This window comes from Cheilinus undulatus, linkage group 12, assembly GCF_018320785.1.
Source record: "Cheilinus undulatus linkage group 12, ASM1832078v1, whole genome shotgun sequence".
Classification (NCBI taxonomy): domain Eukaryota; kingdom Metazoa; phylum Chordata; class Actinopteri; order Labriformes; family Labridae; genus Cheilinus; species Cheilinus undulatus.
This window is the reverse complement of record NC_054876.1, coordinates 40151553-40172643: the sequence shown is the minus strand read 5'-3', so window position 1 is coordinate 40172643 and position 21091 is coordinate 40151553. Positions and strand designations below refer to the sequence as shown.

General features: G+C 35.8%; 1 protein-coding gene across 1 annotated transcript in view; it reads left to right on the top strand.

Moving 5' to 3' along the window:
• Positions 1-9503, top strand: part of mpzl1l (myelin protein zero-like 1 like) — a 36864-nt gene extending 27361 nt beyond the window's left edge. Inside the window, exons 5-6 of the mRNA XM_041801144.1 lie at positions 5000-5105; positions 9357-9503. Of these exons, the coding sequence (XP_041657078.1) occupies positions 5000-5105; positions 9357-9452 (202 nt within the window). The 3' untranslated portion in view covers positions 9453-9503. The remainder of the gene's footprint in view (positions 1-4999; positions 5106-9356) is intronic.
• The last annotated feature ends 11588 nt before the right edge of the window (positions 9504-21091 follow it).

Genomic DNA, 21091 nt, shown 5'->3' with positions numbered 1-21091 from the left:
AGCGTGCACTCTGACTAATAGGCCTTTCTCAACACAGGCACTAAAACAACATGAAATAAAACAACAGCCTAGTAAAGCATAATATTATTTTACATGCTTATTTATTTTAAGCAGTGCAGACTGCAGCATTGACAGGACATGCTTTATCTAATAAACACAGATGATGTCTTTGTGGATTTTTATAGAATAGCAGATTATTATTATTATTACTGAGGATTTTTCAGCTCAAGTTTCACTATGAATATGGTTTTATTTTAAGCTGTAACTAAAAATTGGTAACTTCATTATTTGGAATCATTAAATTTTTCTCTTTGTTTTCAAAAGACATCTTCAAATTCTGGTCACTTTTCCACAACCCTTCAGGGGTTTTGCTGAGCCCCACTTGGGAACCAGGTTTAATGCTCTGAAGTAGGGATGCATACTACTAACATGATTTTGATACTGGTGAGTTTTAGATTAAAATGTATAGATTAGTATAGTGGCAGATAACAGAATTTATGCTGATATTTATAGCTGATATAGTGGCCTTACATATCGGCTGTCTAAATTCCTTATCAGTCTCAAATATTGGGGAAATGAACAACTGTACCGTCGGGTACAGATAGTTGCTTAGAGGGTTAGACACTCAAGGGGGCCGACTGTGAGCCCAAAACATTTTGAATGAAGCCCCAAATGTAAAACAACCACAAGAGTGTGTACTCCTCTTTGCACAGGAGACACCTGCAGTTCTTTACAGTAAAAATGGGGTGTATATGGTATATCATACTGGCTAAATAAGTTTGCAAAAACCAATATCATGCACCCCTACTTTAAAACATTTGATATCAAAAAGTTTCTATGTGTCATATATAGACTTACCTTAGACCTTGTGATGATGATGATGATGATGATAATGATGATGATGATGAACAAGTCCTAGGCACCCAGTCCTGTGTAAATTGTTTATGATCAAATAATGAATACAAACTCTACACTGTCTTAATTGTAAGAAAACATTGGCATTTTTGTACATCTTTAAAATAATGCAGAAATGATCCTTTAAAACACATGGTATCAAAGTAGCAACGACCCTATTCGTGATATGACAAAGTTTGAGAAGTGTATTTGAATAAACTTTCTTCCTATGCATCTTGGTAGCCTCTTTTATAGCCTCATCAGGACCACACCGCTTATATAAAACATTAAAATGATTAATTGGACACTCTCATCAGATATCAGAGCAAAACACTATCTATCAGATACATGCACACAAATGTTCTCAACAAAAACCCATAATCCTGTTGAAATGAAGATACCAGTGAGGTAAGTTTCTGGTGGATTAATGCATCATGTTTTTGCTCTGTGTTTTGATTTCCAGTAACACTTTTACTCCCTTAGTGATTCAATCATTCGACTGTAACACCTCGCTAACTTGTCTTTCTGCATGGGAGCAGGGTTTACTCTGTATGTGTTTACCTGTGTGGGCAAAAAATCTGTGCATTATGGGCTGTTTGGATGATTCAGTGTTATTACTAATCATTAATATGTTTGTTGAAGAAAAAAAAGTAGGCTCAGTGTGACTTTGTATGTGAAAGTCCTGCATGCTGCAGCCAGACTGCCATGTCTCTGCCTCTAATCCTTGTGAAATAACCAGATTTTGACCCATGAACATGAGAGATGTTGAAATAAGTGAGGTTCTGGGATGGTCTTAGCCTGTGAGCTGTAGTATCAGTGGTCTTTGGGGTTTTTGTCTGCACCGGTGCCAGTCAATTTCCTCCATCTCTGTGTATTAACATGACTAATTTCACAGAAACGCTCAGTCCCATTTCTGACTTTTACTCTTACCCTTTCCCCTCATTTCTGAGTGTCCCTATACACCGAGTTTTAAGGGGTAGTGGTGAAATCTTCCTCTAGGAAAAGGGACAACCCTTCAGGTTCCAGATGCATCATCAGTAGCTGTTGAAGGCTTTTAGCTACAACATTACCAAGCTTGTTTGAAATAACAGGACCGCAGAATTCAAACAACATTAAAGATAGATTGTTATTGGGATTTTCAGTTCATCTTACTGTTGATTTACAAGAAGATTCTTGGAGATTTCTCCATTTGAAGCGCCATGTACTCCTAGCATTTCACCTTTCACCTCCATTCCAACAACTCCAATTTAAAACCCCGTACCCCTAGATGTTAAACACAAAACGTAAGAAAGGGGTTACGTGTTAGAGGAAAGGGGGTGTATTGGGACTGAGCACTGTCTATTAACACCACTGATCGGCTTAATGTCAGCATGTTGTCCAGTCATTGTTCATCATCTCTTGTCTAACACTCAAAACTAACCACTGTTGTCTTCCTCCATGTTCCTTCATCACAGGCTTTTATGTAACACATGGTACACCAGCAAGAATGCTGTGAAGCATAATGTTGACAATGTTTGGTCACCTAATGTTTTAAGACATGCAGTAATGTCATTATAAAGCTCAGGTTTACTGCCTTTCTTACTCTTTAACTGTAATATAATGTCTTTACTCAGGGTGCACTGATAACTCGATTAATATTTTATTATTACAGCAGCCTGATGCAGATTTCAAAATACTAAAAGACAGGGCTACAATAACCATTTAATTTTCAGCAATTAATCAATTACTTGTTCTATGTCTAAACAAAATTGTGGTAATATAGATAAAGATATCATTGTTTTAGAACATAAAATCATCTTAATGTAGAGAATAATATGTTTATGATGTTTTTTTTTTTACTTTTACCAACAGTCAGAAAACCCAAAAATGTTTGCTTTACTGTGTTAAAACCTGCTCATGTCTGATGCAGGTCCTTAGATTTTATGTTCTCTGCTGATAAGAAGTATGATCAAAAACTTTCAGTTACCTAAATGTCGATTTAAAAAAAAAAAAAAAAACTGGATTACCTTATTTTTATGTACAACTCCATACAAATACTTGAGGTCCCGTTTGTATAAAAACATCAAACTTTAGTGTTGATTTAATATGGATTGTATCTCCATTTTACTAATATTAACTTAAGGAAAATGGCTGGTGGAGCTGCGCTTTGCTACCATTTATTTATTTATTTAGAAACAACACAACGCTGACAACACACAAATAAGTAATAAGTTTGTAGTTTTCTTATCCTATACGGATACGGATTCTGTAATCCTAACCTTTGTATCAATGTTTTGTGTCTGACATGTATTTTATTTTTGACAGAAATTATTGTAAAGCCCAATGGATATTTTATGTTTCTAGATTTATGTAAAGTATGATTTTAATTCTCTTTCCAAAATATAAGAGTTTGCACAGACTGTGGTGCTTTCTTGTAAATTTAAATGTATATGTGATATGCCTGTAAATATGTTTGTTTTTATCCTGGACCCCAGGGAGACTAGCTGTGCTCCAGGGTACAGTTAATGGGGATCCAAATTAAATAAACAAATAAACAAATTAAAACTATTATATAACATGCAGCTTATAGCCCAATGCCGCCTTTCCCAAACTTCAGTATGCTGCAGCCCAATCTGAGACCTGAAAATCCTTTGTGGCTTTTGAACTCATGTGCAACCATAATATTTGACTCAGATATTTACCTTATTCATTATATATTCCTTCATAAACAGGGAATTTAATTGCAAATCACAAAGGGGTCACAAAGCATAATTAATGACTCTGCTACTATTGAATTTTAATCAGGCATCTGCAAGGTCACTTAAATTTTCTTTTCTAATTTTTAATCTCCATAAACGTACTTTGTGACCCAGCAAACTCTTCCCAAGTGGCATTAATGTCTCTGAAGACAATGATAGATTCTTAAAATCTGAAGGAGAGGGTATAGTCAATGTTAAACTGAGTGTCACCAGTTAATCCAACACCAGTTACACCATGACACCAGTTGTATACATAAGGCTCCTTGCCTGCATGTTATTCCCCACTAACTCCCTCCCTAGTTTTTGACTCTATCCACTTTACTTTACTTTAGTTCCCCTAATACTTTATTTTAGACCTATAGGTTTATATCAGCAGGGACCTAGAAACATGTAAATAATACATGACAACAAAAATAAAAAATAAAAGCAGAGTTCACAGTTTTCAGTAATTATACTACAAAGTATCTTACGTAAATAAAAACACAGAGGCCCAAAAATAAATCTAAAATGTAAAGTACTTACATTAATTTCAAAAAACAATTTGTTTAGTTTGGGTTTAGGATGTCTCCATTGTGGAAGTTTAAAGCTAAAATGCGGCCCCTTTTCCAAAAAAGTCAGGACACGATATAAATGTAAATAAACGTACAGTTTTCTAAAATAAAAGAAATTCCTCAGTTTCAATTTTTCATAAATTGTCTTTGTCTTTGTCCATTACTATTCTTTACAGCTCTGGTTTAAGCTGTTTTACTCTGAAATTACTTGTGGACATTTTAAGGCAAAGAGCAAGTTTTGGAGCTAAAGTGAGCACAAAATTTGCAAGATACTAATCAAAAGTGGCAAACTGTTTAAAGAAGAAAACAATTTGTCTTAAAAACCAAACAATTTATATGAATATGTTAAAGTTAAATCAACTTGATGGAAAGAAGGTGAGCTTTTTAGAAATAATCACTGGCAGTAAAATAGATTTGCTGTGTTTAAGAACTCTTTAATCTTTTAAACCTAAGCTTGCTCATTACATTTAGATAATGAAGGACCATAATATTTTTCTTCTGCCATGAACTTTAAACACTGAGTCAGTTTGTGTTTTATGGGAAGCAGAAAAAAGTACTTTGAAGCTGCATCAGTACTAAGCTGCTATGCCTTTAAATCCCATCAGTGCACCTCGAGTCTCCTCCCAGTGTCTCTCCCTGCTTCAGTATCTCTGCTAAACACTGGGAGCTTTCATGTCCTTTGTTTGCATCCAGTGTTTCATGTGCTCATCTCTCATTGTTTTATTTTTGTCTTGTGTCCATTATTTGTCGTTTGTCTCCATTTGACTGTGCACCAACGGTTGCTCGACACCGTGGCAAATCGTAACCCTAAAATAGATGTACGTCCTTGGAAAGCGTGAGCTCTCAAGCTCCGCAGCCACGAAAGAAGGTGGAGTCCAGCCTGGAGAGCTCCAGGTGTACCAGTCCCTCGGGTCCACTACAGGTAGGAGCTGGGGGACAGAAAATCCATCGGCTGCCACCTTTTCACTGGGAAAACTTTAGCTCAGTTTTTTAAAATTTCAAACTGCCCTGACTTTTCACTGTTCAATGAAATACAGACTGGTTCAAAGAAATCACAGAAATTTTGATACAAGACACAAGATACATCTTGAGGTTTCTTTATATTCCTCTATACAAATCAGAAGTACAGTTCAACATCATGTAACCAAAGTATTCAGGTATCAGGAATTAGAATGTAAGCACTGTATTTGATTTAAAACATAAATTATACTATAGTCTGTAAGCAGAAGGAAAGTTTACCCTGCTCACTATTTCAGGGCTTTCCACAGACATAAGGAGTAGTCGGCCTGCATGCTGAGGCTGCAGTCTGACTACTCCCCACTGCTTCATTAAACAAAGTGAGGCACAGATAACAAGAGGGCGTCTTCAGGGTCCTCCCCCAGGAAATTCTGAGCATCCAACTCTTGATTCTCTGCAGTCTGGTGAATATTTATGCAAATATTCGCCTTATATAACTGCCATACAAAATATATAATGAGTGCGTTCCCTACAGCAACTTTATTTATAGGGCACCAATTACACATACAAAGAGTCAAAAACAAGGGAGTTAAAACACCAAGAACAAACATGATGCAGAGATTAGTTTTATGTTTAAGTAGAAAAGAAATATTTTTTAATCTAAAATTATTCTATTTTTACAAGAGACCAAAGCAGTGCTTCTAGAATCCCTCAAACCATTGGCACTCATGATAAGGAATACTTGGAAAAGGAGGAAATTTAAGACTGAAAAACAATGGAGTAAATCAGGGATTTTCATTTTTTCCTTGGGGCCCCCCTACTTGTACCAAATAAAAGCTAAGGCTACCCATGACCCAAAAAAAGACATATTAATGTAAAAAATCAGCACAAATTTTAACCATTTCATCAATAAAACCAAAAGGACAAAGGTCTAAACTTGTTATTATTATTATTTTTTATACCAATAAATGGTTTAAGAAGTGTCTTACTATGATTTTAGTTCATATTTGCAAATATTATTTTGCCAACCACAGAACAGAGATCTTTGATCCCCCTCAAACTAATGGTATAAATAATCCAGGTCCAGGCACTAAAGATGGTTTGACAAATGTAAAAATCTAAATGGTTTACATTGATATTATGTGATTCCTTTGTGTTGGTTTCCTAGTATAAATTATCATATTTTTTTGATATTCTACACTGTAATAAATGTTCTTGTGTTGTGCCACTAGAGGCCAGAGAAAAAGATGTTGCATGCTTTCCTCTGTACACTGACAGTGACTGCAGCAGTAATTTTTCTCTTCGTCTCGGTGTGTCACTGCAACCAAAGAAGGTATAAGCCAATATGTGTAGGTGTATTTTTAATGTTTCTAGCCCTATGAATTAAAGGCCTATTAACATTTTTCAAACCCTCTTAAATGCGGGGACCTAGTCATTGTACTATTTTTTTTTTCCTAAGTTTTCCACCCATTTTTTAAAACATAATTTTATTTTGCTAGATCGTTTTAATACATTTAAAATGCACAGGAAATGAACATTGAAACTTGTTAGTAAATTTTTTTAGTAGCTGGCTGTAATTGAGTGAGTAGTCTGCTGTTTGGCTGACTGCTTGTGCATATGGAAAGCCCTGCTATTTTTCAGAATCCAAACATTGATATATTTTAGCATTTGAAACATTAAAATTCTTTATATTAAAAACATCTTATCTTATTTTAATTTGTGTTCTGTTCATCTTTAGGTACAATGTATGTGTGGGCTTTTACAGTGATTATAAAACAATACATTTTATAAAAGAAATTTAGTCGAAAACACTGAGTTTATATTGATTTAGCACAAAAGGCACTAAATTCCAATAGTTATTAAAGCTGTGCTGCTCTGATTGATAACCTTTGCCTCATTTTTAAATATTATAACAAGGACATCTAACTAGCTTAGTCAACAGTGGTTAAGGTCTTTTATGCCTATGAATCAAACTGTAAACTTTTGTCATTTGGTCAGATAAATGTAAAAATCACAGGCCAGTCAAGGTGCAGTAGAACTGTTGGGTTTGTTATGAGTGAATGCATGATAATGTTGTGGAAAGACCGGTTCAGGAAAGCATAAATAATCAATTATCTTCAGTGTAAAGAGTAACAGAGTTTTCATTAGTAGAATAAAATGAGTATGAAATTAGCTTGCATTAATCTTCGGTAGTTTGACTAACTGATTAATCAACTAATCATTTTAATTCTAATTTATTACATTACCAGCGGTGCATGAAACTTTAATTTTGCTTCTTCTATGACATTTCTATTCAAGTCAAACTCCAGAAGAAACTCTTCCTTTTGTGTATTTGTTTTTGGTTTATTTGTTGTGGAAAGATACAGTTTACATTGGCAAACTGGTAACAGCCAGCCCATTGTGTTTTTATCAAATGCTGTTTTGAAACGCCTGTCCTTAGAGTTGAATTACTCTGCTACAGGAAAACCTAAACGCTCAGTTCAGACCAAAGGTTCACCACCCAATGGGACCATTTAGAGGCTCCCAGGAGACAGTTGCAGCTGTGCAAACTGAGCTGTATAGCTTGTTTTAGGATGTTGCAAGTAGATAAATGTGAAATAGAAATCTTGGTTTGAAAGGTTATGAACACCAACAAAAGTTTAAAGCAGAATGTTTCCTAAGATAAGACAATGCCTTGAATTTTGGAAATGACTGCATACATAATTTGTAGATAAACTTGTCACATGGAAACTTAAACTGATGAATACTCATTTCACCGTCCATCAGCTGTGCACATAAGAAGAACACACATAATGTACTTGCTACATGAAGAATTCAGGGCTGGAGTTACTACATACAGTACATTCAGAAAGTGTTCAGACCCCTTCATTTTTTCTTTTTTGTTATGTTTCATCCTGATGCTACAGTTGATTTTTTTCACATTTATGAAAAACTGAAAAATCCCACACTTAATATTTTAGCTCAGGTTTCTACCATTTCTCTTGATCTTTGCTGAGATGTTTCTACACCTTGACTGAAGTCCATCTGTGGTAAATTAAATTGATAGGACATGATTTGGAAAGGCACACACCTCTCTATGGAAGTTCTCACAGCTGACAATGCATATCAGAACAAAAACCAAGCCATGAGGTCAGAGGAGCTGCCTGCAGAGCTCAGAGACAGGATTGTTGCAAGCCACAGATCTGGGGAAGGCTACAAAATGCAGCTGCACCAAAGATCCCCAAAAGTGCTGCGGCATCCATTATTCTCAAATGGAAGAAATTAGAAACCTTTCCAAAAGACATGAAAGCCCGCTTGGATTTCACATGAAGTTTTTTGCAAATTCCGAGCAAGCTTCTCATTTCCAGATCATATCCAATCAATTTAAGTTACCACAGGTGGACTCCAATTAAGGTGTAGAAACATCTCAGCAAAGTTTAAGAGAAATAGGAGGAACCTGAGCTAAATTGTAAGTTTTGTTGCAAAGGGTCTGAATGCTTATATCAACGTGGTATTTCAGTTTTTTATTTTTAATAAATTACAAAAAAATCTGTTTTCACTTTGTTATAATTGGAGCTTAGTGTAGACTGAGGATAAAAATAACCTTTTTGACTGTAGCATCAGACTGCAACATAAAACTGAAAAAGTAAGAAGGGTCTGAATCCTTTCTAAATGCACAAATATTGTTTTCAGCAGATATTTGAGTTTAAACAAGACTGATCTAGCAAAGCATTTTTGTGGCTGTATGTTCAGTGAAGTTGGGCTGTCATACTCCAGTGGTGCAGTGTTGATGAAAAACAAGCCTGAGCCTCCTTTTTAAAGGGAATCAGCAATAAATCATCTTTATGTAGAAATCATACAGCTTAATGTTAAAAATGATCATGATGATAAGGAAACAAGAAATTCTTGTCAAGGAGAAAGGTGAACTGCCAAAACTGTGAGGAGACAGACAGAAGAAAGCACTATCCTATCTGTGTGTGCACACTGGCGCATGCATGTAAGTGAATGTGCAGAGAGATTCTGTGTGTAGTAACTTAAAAAACAAATCACTTTAGTGAAGTGGTAGGCTTTACGAATGTTGCTGAGCGTCCTGTAAACTTGTGGTCTGAACTAAAATAACTACAATAGAACAAAGCTCTTTTGTATAGACAAAGGATCTTCTCTTTCTTTGTATCTTGCATCTAAAAGTTTATATCTTGTTCTGACTTCTTCCTTGTCATTCCTCGTTCTGTTTCAGGGCCCGGTGATATACGCCCAGTTGGATCACTCAGGCAGCAAAAACTCCTTCCATAAGATGGAGCCTGTGGTCTATGCTGACATCCGTAAAAACTGAAGAGGGACCGGGGACCAAAAAAAGACAAAATAAATAAAACACAGTAAAGTATCAGACCTCTCTATCAGCTGCTCTTGGGAAGGGGTGGGAATATTTCAACAGGGACACAAATTGGTGCAGTTTCCATTTTATTTTAATTCTTTTTGTCCTCTGAAAGCATGATACTGTTATATAAAAAAAGTGATGTCTACATGTGCTTTATTGTGAAGACAAAAAAAGCAAAGAAACACTCTAGTGGACTGTACAATACTCCATCACATCAGCCTTGAAATTTTACTCCAACACAGGGTTTAAAGTAGAAAAAATGCCTTCATAGAAAGCATTCCACATGTACAAACACTTCTTTTAATCGTTTTTTTCATTTGCGCCTGAAAAACGTTCTGCAGGCTGCTGCACCGACTGAACATGAGTTAACTCTTTACTTCTTCATTTTTAACTCCAGTTTAATACTAAACTCGCAATGTAAAGTTGCAACATCACTACAGACACCTGAAAAGTCAACACTGCTCAGAATGTTGCAGGAAATAAATGTCTCTCAAAGCGGGCTGAATATAAGAAGTGGATGTAGTCTCGGTCTTAAAAAGCAAAGCCAGTACAGAAGTGCCTTAAACCTGCGTTCTCTCAATCAGTCGGCAGGGGGCGACTCCACTGTTTGCAAAAAGTCAGATCTTTGAAGTCTGTAAAAATTCTCATTTGATTTTCAAACAATATATTTTTATAATTGCCAGTTTCAAGTTGACTTTAACACAGCATGATGTTAGTTTTGTAAATGATTCTCCTATTTAGAGTGAAATAGATGGGACAGAAGAATGTTCTAAAGGGGTTGGTTACCTCTGATTTAAAAGCCACCACTGTGGGATTTTAAGACTCCCTATTTACTTGTCCTAAAAGTTGCTCCAAGTGGTTGACTAACTTGTTAAATGCTTATTTTTGCATACCAAAATTAGCATCCCAATTGATTTCACTTTTCAGGAACTGACCTATCGCTAAGACCCGCCTCCGGGGCTCACTCAGACATTTAATCAAAAATCTGCCCAGTGCGGTTCAGTAAGGGTTACCAACAACATCTTACTGCAGTAAACACTAATGCCATATTACAGAAGAACTTAAAAACTAAGCGTTAAAGATGAAATGAAGAGCAAACATTACAAAGCTGAGGTTAGCTGTAACATTAGCGGCAATTATCTGAATTACAGTAATGTTATGTTGCAATGTTGCTGCAAGGTGATGTTATACATGTCATTTCTGACATGAAGCACTGTGCAAAAGTCTAAGGCCACCACTATCATGCTGTTCCTTCTGACAAGAGCCTAAAAGGGAGTGGTTTTATTCTGAAGCACGACCATGATCCTTAGCAGACTGTTAATGCAGTAAAATCATTCTTCAGAGAAAAAAGCTTATAAAAATTCTGAAAATAATCAAATCACAGATAATGCAGCATTTCTTTATTCTGAAATGTGTGTCAAAATACCAATTTAATACACTTTTCGCAGCAGAGATGTTATGCTCGGCACATTGTTTTACATTTTAAATGTCAGTTTCTTTGAATCACATTTTCCTTTATTGTATATTTTTCTTACTTACTAAAAATGGCCATTTACTAAAATACAACAATGCATATTTAATGTGTAACATGAGGAGAAACAGACGTGCCTCGCCTTCTTGTATCTAAGAAAATTTTAGCCCCACCAAGGATGACATGGGGAAACAAAGTGATGCATTGGGGTGAAGATTTGCGTATATTTTTATTCTTATTCTGTTTAAATAAAAAAAATAGCCCTAAAGAAAAATCTTCTTACACAAAGATCATCGATTGAATTATTTATCAGTGTTATATCATGATTTTTAGTTAATATTTGCAAATTATTTTTTATTTCATCTAACAACCTCAGCGCAGACACAGCTCTGAGGTTCTAACTGCATAGATTAAAATAAAATCCCTGGAATATCAACATTACTAATGCTTTTCCCCAAAAGGTCGATGACCCAGAAGTCTGAGTGCATTGTGGCTATGAGAGGAATGTGATTGGCTCATGGCGTTGGGCTTAGCGACAGGTCAGTTATAGATGAGCCTTAAAACAAAGGTAGAGTTAGCATTAGCTGAGGAATGAGTGCTTGTTTACCTCTACATCTCTACCGTCTTTAACAGATATGTCTTTTATTGTCACCTGTGATGGTTTGTGTAGCAATAAAAGATTTTATCAGCTGTCCTCAAACTAACAGGTGACATCTCAGTGGCTACATCCTCTTTTTATATGAAGTAAATGGAATAAAACAGGAAGACTCACGAAAGTCACGATGCCTTACGTATCACAAGAATGGCTTCATGATACCCTGTTATTGGGATTTTTGCAATGTTTTTCATGACAGAAGATTGACAGCAATTTATGAATAAACATGATTCTGTTGTATCCGTTCTCTCAGAAATATACGGAATACCCCTTTTTCTTCTGCTCTTTATAGATATAAGTGATACTTGTTGATTTGAAAGTGGAGAAAAGAAACAAAGCATGTTTTTCTTTTTTTTTTTGTTTAAAAGATGATTTTGGGGCTTTATTTTGAAAGGACCACTGAAAGAGAGTCAGGAAATGGCTGTAGCCTCTGTGTATGGGCCCCTGCTCTACCAACTGAGCTAAGCTGGTGTCAAAGCATGTTTGTTTTTAGTAAAGGTGGTACTGGCCATGTCTGACAAAGACGCCCAAAAGCAGATGGTGACCTCTGCTGGTTAAAGAGTACAGAAAATATATTTTTGTCAAATCAATTAAAATTGACTATATTTTTTATTGATTTTTAATTGTTCTGTAATTGTTTGTTCCATCCCTAACTAATCCCACACCTCTGGGATAATTCTGTCATAAACCTACTTGATAATAACACCTTTAAAGGTCTACCAAAGTCAAAAACTTGAATTTCTGACCAAAACTTGATGTGATTCTGAAAGTTTTGTTTCTAACTCTGAACTGTGAGACAGTACTTTTAATCAGTACTGTGTCTCTCCAGAGTTTCCTTTAAGGAAGTGCAACTATGGGTTAAATTTATTCTTCTTCTGTACTGTAACACATTTGATAAGTGATATAATCTTAAATGACATTCCATCCAAGCTATACACTTGAATTTTCACCTTGCTGGTGCAGCAGCCTGCTGAAGCCTCCATTCATCTCCCTGTCAGAGCACTTCCACAGTCATCTTATTTTGAAGGGGCGTGTAATATAGATAGATTTTACATTGCCTTCAGTAACTTTGCATGCAGCTGTAACGACATCTACAAACTAAAGTTGGTACTCCTCCACTAGTCTGGCATTGTATTACTGTGAATGCTTCAGTTTCCTGTAGACTTCTGGCATGTTGTCGTGGTACCTTTATAACAAAAAAAACTGACTCCTTTTGGATTTTCACCTCAGTGGAGCATATTTTTTTAACCCATCTTTTACTTTTAGCTTGTCTTGGTTGCTCTGAATATCTGTTTGTTTAGAAAAGAGGTGCATATAAACAAAAAGAGACACAACCTCGATGGATTTTTGTGTTTTGCATTAAAAACTGCAAGAAGTTTCCTGCCTGTTTGTTGGTATGATTTGAAAGAATAAAAAAGTTTTCTGCTTGTGGTTATAGTACCCAAGCGATCGTTTAGTTCTGACTTATTCTGAAATATGCATGATTTAACAAGATGTGCAACTGAGGTGAAATAATCTATGAAAACTGGGAGCTCTCGTTTGTTGGACAGAACAAATGCTAAATACACTGTTTGCATGCAATTTACTAACATAACAACCATTATTACAAACATATCCATCCTTTCTTCCATCTATGTATCATGTAAAGCTCTTTTTTTTTTTTTTCCAAATAATGGGCCAAATATATTTGACGAGTTCTTTTCAGATGCTTTTAAGCTTTAAAATGCATTCCAAATTTATTTTTTCTGTTGTCTTGAAGCATTAAAAAGCCAAATTTATGTTCCAGTTTTGTTTGTCGACGGCTCGGTAACCTATGAGAATGATTTTTATGTTGAAAAATGTCTTAAAACTTTCAGCTTCAGCTTGTGATTCAGTAAAAATGCAGTAAATCTCCATGTTGACCAGTATTTGTAAATATTTCCTGCTCATGTAAGATATAGTGCTGTTTACTGTAACTCATTCCAGTGCGGTATGGATGTGCTCATCTTTCCAAAGATGGAAAGTAGTTTGCTGTAGAGGTCTAGAGAGAGATGGTGGCATTCTTTTTGTTTCTTATTTCAGTCTTTATTTTTCCTACCAAATGCTCAAATGTACAGTTTATGGTGCCTGCAGGAAGTGTTCAGCCTGTCAAGTCAAAATGGCTTCATTTTATCTCAGAGTCAATATGTGCACAACAAACAGATTTATTTTACATCCTATAGTCCATCAATGCTGTAAATTCCAGCTTCGATGACAGTGTTTTACATGCATAAATTATTTAGCCACATGGGGGCAGCAGACAAAGCTGTTTACAACTAATTTAGATATCGTAACATGTTAAGGTACACTAATGAATGATAAATGTAAACAAATCATACATCTGTTATTATTTTACACCATAATCATTTATTTGGAATCATACAACAGTTTTCTATCATGCATTATAAATAGACATGCCATGACTGATGATACAGGGCAGGGGTGGGCAGCTGGTGGCCACATGGCCCCCTTTCCAAGTCAGGGTGGCCTGCAAGTCGATTCCAGATACCAGAAAAAAATAACGCCCAAAAACACTGACAAAAATCTGCCATGAAAACAAGAAGACTAGAAGCATTTTTTGTGGTATCATTCATTTAGTAGTATTTTCTCACTTCTCTGCAAGAAATTTTCACATGTAATTGGCTGTAACTGTTTCTTTAAAACTCTTTATAAAAGCATTATTAATCATATTTGAAAAAATGGAACAGTGTTACTTGGCAGCATTAAGGATCTCACCCGGGGCCCCCACTGAGATTCATACCCCCAGGTACCTGCCCCAAAGTGCTGCCTAAATAGAAATAGAAATATAACATATGTATATTCTTTTTATTGAATTGAAAAAGTATCTTAAATTGCGCTTAACTCCTTAAATCAAGCCTAACTTTTTGAGTTTTTAACGCTATAAATGCTGGCATAATTAATTCTGATGACAATTATGTTTGTTGCTTTTTTAAAACATTGTCATTTTAACAGTCTAAATAAAGGCGTATAAAAGAAATTCTGATCACTCATCTCCCAGGACCCAGACTTTGGGAAGAAGTGTGAAACCGATTCATTCACCAACAACTCTAACACATGAAATCTTGCATGGTCAGACTTGACATTAGAGCAAATAAGCTAAAAGTAGCTAGCTCAGCTGTTAGCTGCCTGGTACGTCTATCACAGTGCTTGTCAGTTAGATTATGATACGTTTGCAGGACAAGTTGCATAAATTCTCGATGGTTGTCGCATACCAACAAATTGGTCCTCTATTTTGGATGTCCATTTAACCGTATGCTCTGTGTTTGTCGCCACCATGGCTCTGTTTGTTGTGCTTCAGTTAGCTCGGCTGACCACGGTGTTCTTCCCACACATGATATCTGATAATAAATGTTGAATAGGTTTAATTTTTATGATCTTAAATCAGAGCAGCTCTGATTGTCTTTTGAGCAGATCAAGAACGTTAAAAAAAATCTTAAAATGCTTCACACCATCGATATATAATGGATATATAATCTTTTGAACCATCAGATAATCTGGAATCAGGAATAATTATGTTGTGTATATGCTGATTATGTGCTCACTTTTAGCTTTTTAACTTGTAATGCTAGCAATAATATCAGGGATGCATGATATTGGATTTTTGCTGATGTCCGATTTGCTGATATTTACAGAGTCCTTTTAGCCGATACAATATTTAAATATGCTTTTCAGATAAGAAATTTCGTTCCTTTTGGACACACTTTAAGGTTTGTGGGTGACCAAGGAAACAAACTTTAGTCCTTAAAAAACACAAAGTTTAAAGATTGAGGATGAAAAAAGAAAAAGACCTCAACTGACATGGGTCTGTTGGTTCAGCCTAAAACTCCACTAATTTCTTAGAATATATGGACAAAATTCACAGCCGATGTATGCTTAAATGCACAGGCAACATATCAGATGTAAATATCTGCAGAAATGTTTATATCTGTCGATACTGAATACCGTGCATCCCTAAATAATATCAAAATAAAGCAGCAAAAAAAGGTGTTTGTTCTCAAGTAAGTGTAGGTAGAAGTCAGGAATCATGAATGTTTACACATTAAGTCAAAGCAATTAATAAAAAAAAATGCATGTTTTTCTTTAATGATGAATAAATGTCATAGATGCAAAATTCTAAGAGAAATGTTACGTTCAGTTGTTCTTTATTTTCTTTAGGATTGTCTTTGCATGGCAGATCATATGTACATACTCTGATAAGATCATATTTTTCATATACAACAACCTTTTCTGTGACATTTAATCCATTTTGACTTGACTCAGCTGTGACAGCACATGCAGGCACTGTAGTCTTCCAGGCTCGTTTTTATCTTTTGCCTTCTTTCCTGTCGTTTGTTTCTTAGTTTGCATGTTCTTCCTCGTATTCACCAAATCTAAAAGAAAAACCAACCTGTATGATACTGCCAAATCTTTACTGCTGGTCGCTTCGCTCTGATCGTGACTCATTGCAGTGTTTAGTGCTGTTGTAGAAATTGTGATGTAAACTATAAATTATGAAAGATTTACAGTCAGACCGAGCTCACACGCAGCGTTTGATGTCTTAAAGTGTCGAGTGAACGCAGGACGCCATGTTTGCTCTGCTCATGGCGAGTCTTAAAGTGCGTGCTTAGTGTTTTTTCGATGGTAAATAGTTGTGTGTTTATGAGAATTGTTTGGTATGTTATGTTGTAAAATCTGCACTATGTCTTGCATATCAAAGACAACAAATTCCCTGTGATTTTTTTTTTTTTTTAGTTTGTTTTTATTTTGGTTCATCTCAGAATGACCTTGGCCTCTGTTTAATGTCTCTAAAACTGGAATGTTGTACATTTAGTGCCTTTTACATTTCATCAGCTAACTTGAACATCTGCTCCAAATAGAAAAGATAAGATTCATTTATTTTCCTTTTATTGTATGTATTTTTTTATACACATAATATCGCCTCTGTATCCACGGTTCAAATTTTATATAAAACTTATTCCTGGCCAACTAAATGTGTCTCTGTATTTATTATTGTATTGTCAACAAACACACATTTCTTTCACTTATTCCTCCATAAAGAAGCCAACAATGAAAACTAATAAGTGACATGATGGGTTTATTTACTTCTTACAGTAGATGGACTAAAATAAAGTGATTTAAAGAAACATCTTTGTCTGCAAACAAGCTAACATATGATAACTAAGAACCCAAAGTAACTGTTGATATTTGCTTGTGTAAGTCATAAACAATCATCAGCATAAATCTGTCTGTTTCATAGCCAACTAAAATTCTCTTACAGAGGCTTTTAACAGAAATGTTATGTGTTGATAGATGCCTGTCTATTTTGTATTTTTATACTTATATTTTTGGTCTCTTTGAGCCTTTATTCACTGAGGAAGACAGTGGACAGCCAACAAGCTTAAGAGAGTGGGGTAGAGCCATACAGGAAAGGAGAAACAAGCTGGACTTGAACCCCAAGTACGTGGCCCGTCACCTAAGTGCCAGTCCATCTGTCAATACTTTGAAAACAACTTCCAAACAGGGACATTTACAATCACTTTGACAACTCACTTAAAAACAACACCCGGACTGTTTTATTTCATGACATATATGTGTCACTAAGAGTAGCTTCCTTTGTACCTTCCTTCATGTTTTACTGCTGCTCCAGTGTTCAACATCAGTCGTACTGGGCAGCTCTGTCAGTCTCACCAGTGTATTACTGGACAGCATGAAGGTCTAAACGGCTGAGTTTTTCTTTATTCTGAACTAAGACAGTAACATAGATACTGTTTGACACATAAAAAGTTGTTAGAAGTTCTGTTCAAACAATGTAAATAAGAGCATTAAACCTGTTCAAGTATCAAAGTTAATGTACTAAAAGCACATAATAAATATTCACTGTTACAGATATTGGCTGCTTTTGATTTGCAACCTAAGTAAATCCATCCATCTATTTTCTATACCGCTGGTCCCATTGGGGGTTGTGGGGGGCTGGAGCCTATCCCAGCTGTCATTGGGCGAGAGGCGGGGTACACCCTGGACTGGTCACCAGTCAATCACAGAACCTATGTAAATATATCTTTAAGCAACTAGTACTGTCTGCTACAGTACAAGATGATTATTAATCATGTATTAAAATTAGGGCCATCAAATGATTGCATTTTAATTGTGATTGATCTCAGAATTTCTGTAGTTAAGTGCGATTAAGCTTAAATTTTGTCACATTTTTAAATTCCACGACTATATATAAAAAGGAGTAGGATTAAATAAGTTTTATACTTCTTCCTACTCCTTTTTGAACATGTAATGTGTGACAAATACAAGATATTTTATTTTATTTTTTATGTTTATTTCTTTTTTACATGTTTGAAATAAAGAGTAAAGAAAGAAATATTTTCATGTTGAATTTTTGGATACAGACGTGCTTTTATTTTGAAAATAAGGAACTCTGGGCGGATTTGAGATCCTAATATGAACTTAACCAGGGAAAAACACATTAGTTAAGGATTTAAAAGAAAAATAAGGCAACAGTTGAAAGGCAAATGTTTGATATCACAAGATGCAGATGATTTTTGACTTTTCCACTGAGCTGTCTGAATTTTTAAAGTGAAGACATTGAGGAACAGTAGTGGACTTATTTTACATCACTGTGGCTGCATGGCTTAACTGAAGTGTGCTGAAAAGGGACAGTAAAGCACATGATTAATCATGATAAAACTAAAAAAACATGAATTATGGGCCTCAATTTATCACAGTAAATGCATTTGGTGGTAGATCTCGTTTTTTCTTTTACATCATAGGGAATTCTCTCTCTGAATATGCTGATGACCACTGATATACTGTGATTATTCCACCTCTGATGAACACACACTGTTAAAAAAACACTCATGCTGCAGTGTGTGGATGTGAGCAGCAGAGGTCAGAATTGATCTACAGATTATTCTCCAAATATAGACACTTCATATGAAGCCATTGTATCTCCTCTCCTCCTCCCTTTCCACTGAAGCAATGACAAATGTGTTTGAACAGCATCCAGCTGATGTCACCGTCTCGCTCCAGGTAGCACACAAATGGTAAACACACCCTTCAGTGGTACTGAGCTCTCTGGAAAGAGGAAAGAAAAAGTCTGGGAATCCCGGTGAGGGGACAGTCCCCTGAGGAAGCTGTCTGCATCATTTGATGTGTTGTAACCTAATTGTAATATGAAGCTGAGTGAGCACATGACCCCACTAATAAACATGAAGGATGAGAGGATGAATGTGAAACTAGCCCCACAATACATGAACGACTCACCGAGGCAGCAGCAGAGAGCAGGTAAGACAGTTTCTGCTATAACAAGTGTAAAATGTAATTTGATGTCTGTCCATTCATACATTTTTTAAGCTCAGTTTGCAGGACAACAAGTGAATTTTAGTTGTTTTCTTGAGATCCAGACTCAAATATCTTATTTTATAAAGGCTTTCCAGTATTCACATGATGATATAGGTTGTTTCCCCTCAAAATCTCTGGAAAGGTACTTATCACAGAAAAAAACAAGGCTGTTTTTCAAGATAACTAGATAAATGACTCAAGATGTTGACAAAACAGCTGGAATTTACTCATCACCTCAGGAAAATGACGCTTCATTTCATGAACAGATGTTGATATAATGTTTTGACTCATCCCAGCTTTTCAGGAGATGTGGTTGCAGGAGATGCAACACATACAATATAGAATATGTATGAATTACATGTACCATGGGAATGAAAAAGTATTTTTTTTATTATATTATCATTATTGTTTTTATTATATTAATATGGAGTGTGCTGCTAACCAGGCCACCCTTGTGAAAGAGATCTCCATCTCAATGGTTCTTCACCTGACTAAATAAAATAAAAATAAAAATAAGTAATTTCTGTAACCAGGGGGCTCTCAATCATATCAATAATGCAATATGATGAGTATAGACAAGTGCCACTCAGTTTTGCCTATCTCTGCAGTTTACTTCCTGTTTTGAATTGAAAACTCTGTTCGATAAAAACAGCATGCCATAAGATGTATTTACTGAACACTAAGCCAATATTCTATTTTCACGGATGAAAATTCTCGTAACGAAGGAAAGTGCCCTTCCTGGTTAGCGCCGTGAGCTACTCACAGCATTCTGGGATCAAATGAACCAGGAAGGGCCCTTTTTAACAGCTTTTCTCCCTCATTATAAGAAATTCATTAATGAAACCAAAACATTGGTTTGCTGTTTAGTAAATACGCCTTAAGGAGTGCCGTTTTTAAGTAACACAGTCTTCGGTTCGAAACAAGTAAGCCACAGTGAGCAGTGAAATGCCTAGTGGGGCCACAAGGTTTCAGCGGATGAGTGTGAGAGAGAAAGCAGCACAGAACATGAACGATACAGCAACAGAACAGCGGCTTGTTGTGGCTGTCACAGTGGCTCCATCATGACAGCCACCATAGACATATCAAGTTATAATTATAAACATCAAGATTTTATCTGGGTCTGGAAACTGTCATTTAAGACCTTAACTATATAAATAGGCTATATAACTTTACATTTTTTAATATATATAGATATTTTAGATATGATACTCAGATGGGCCACCCAAGTATATTTGCAGGCTATTTTTTCCATCAATGCAATCTCCATCCATATACCAGAGTGGTGTCCCTTCACATATAAATGCACATTTTTAAAGATATATTTTTGTCTTTTTATGCCTTTATTTATAGAAATGGATGGTGGATAGAGTGGGAAACAGGGATGAGAGAGTGGGGGAGAGATGTGTGGGAAATTGAGCCACAGGACGAGGGTTGCTGCCTGGTCCCTGGTGCGGGGAAGGGGCTGCATGCATTATCATCAGATGGATAACATTGGCATTAACAGAATTGTTCTAATATGTAAAAATATCACTTTTGACATGCATACATAACTTGAAGTGCAAAATGCTAAATAATTTTTCCAGTGATTGTGGTACTTTTTCAGCCGTCTCTTCTTTTCTGCTGATAAGGTGATCTTCCTGTCAGCCATGTTTTTCAAAAGTAGTGTCCCTGCAGTTTCTTAGCAACCATGGGGCAACAACACCAAAAAAAGTTTTTTGTCATCAGGCATAGTGGTAAATTGATTCTTCTCATTGGTCAATGAAAAGCATTGCACATTCCAGGAGAGGCAGCAGCAGCTGTGATGATTTCATTATTATTGAAACTATTTCAATGAGGCGAGGCTTAAAACGAGTTTAACGGTGATTTATTTTACAAGTTTGGAAATGTTTGGCAATGTTTAAAACAGTGAAACATCTTTGGTAGACTCTATCATGATGTCTTTATGAACTTGAAAGAGTAGTGAGGCAGATAGCAGGATAGGATACTCCCCTGTGGAGTCTAGACACTGGTGGTGATGATAAAAGGAGAAGGATAAGATAAGTAAGAGACTTCTGAGGAGCAGATTTCTGAGGAGCTTGACCCAGACACTGATGAGATGCT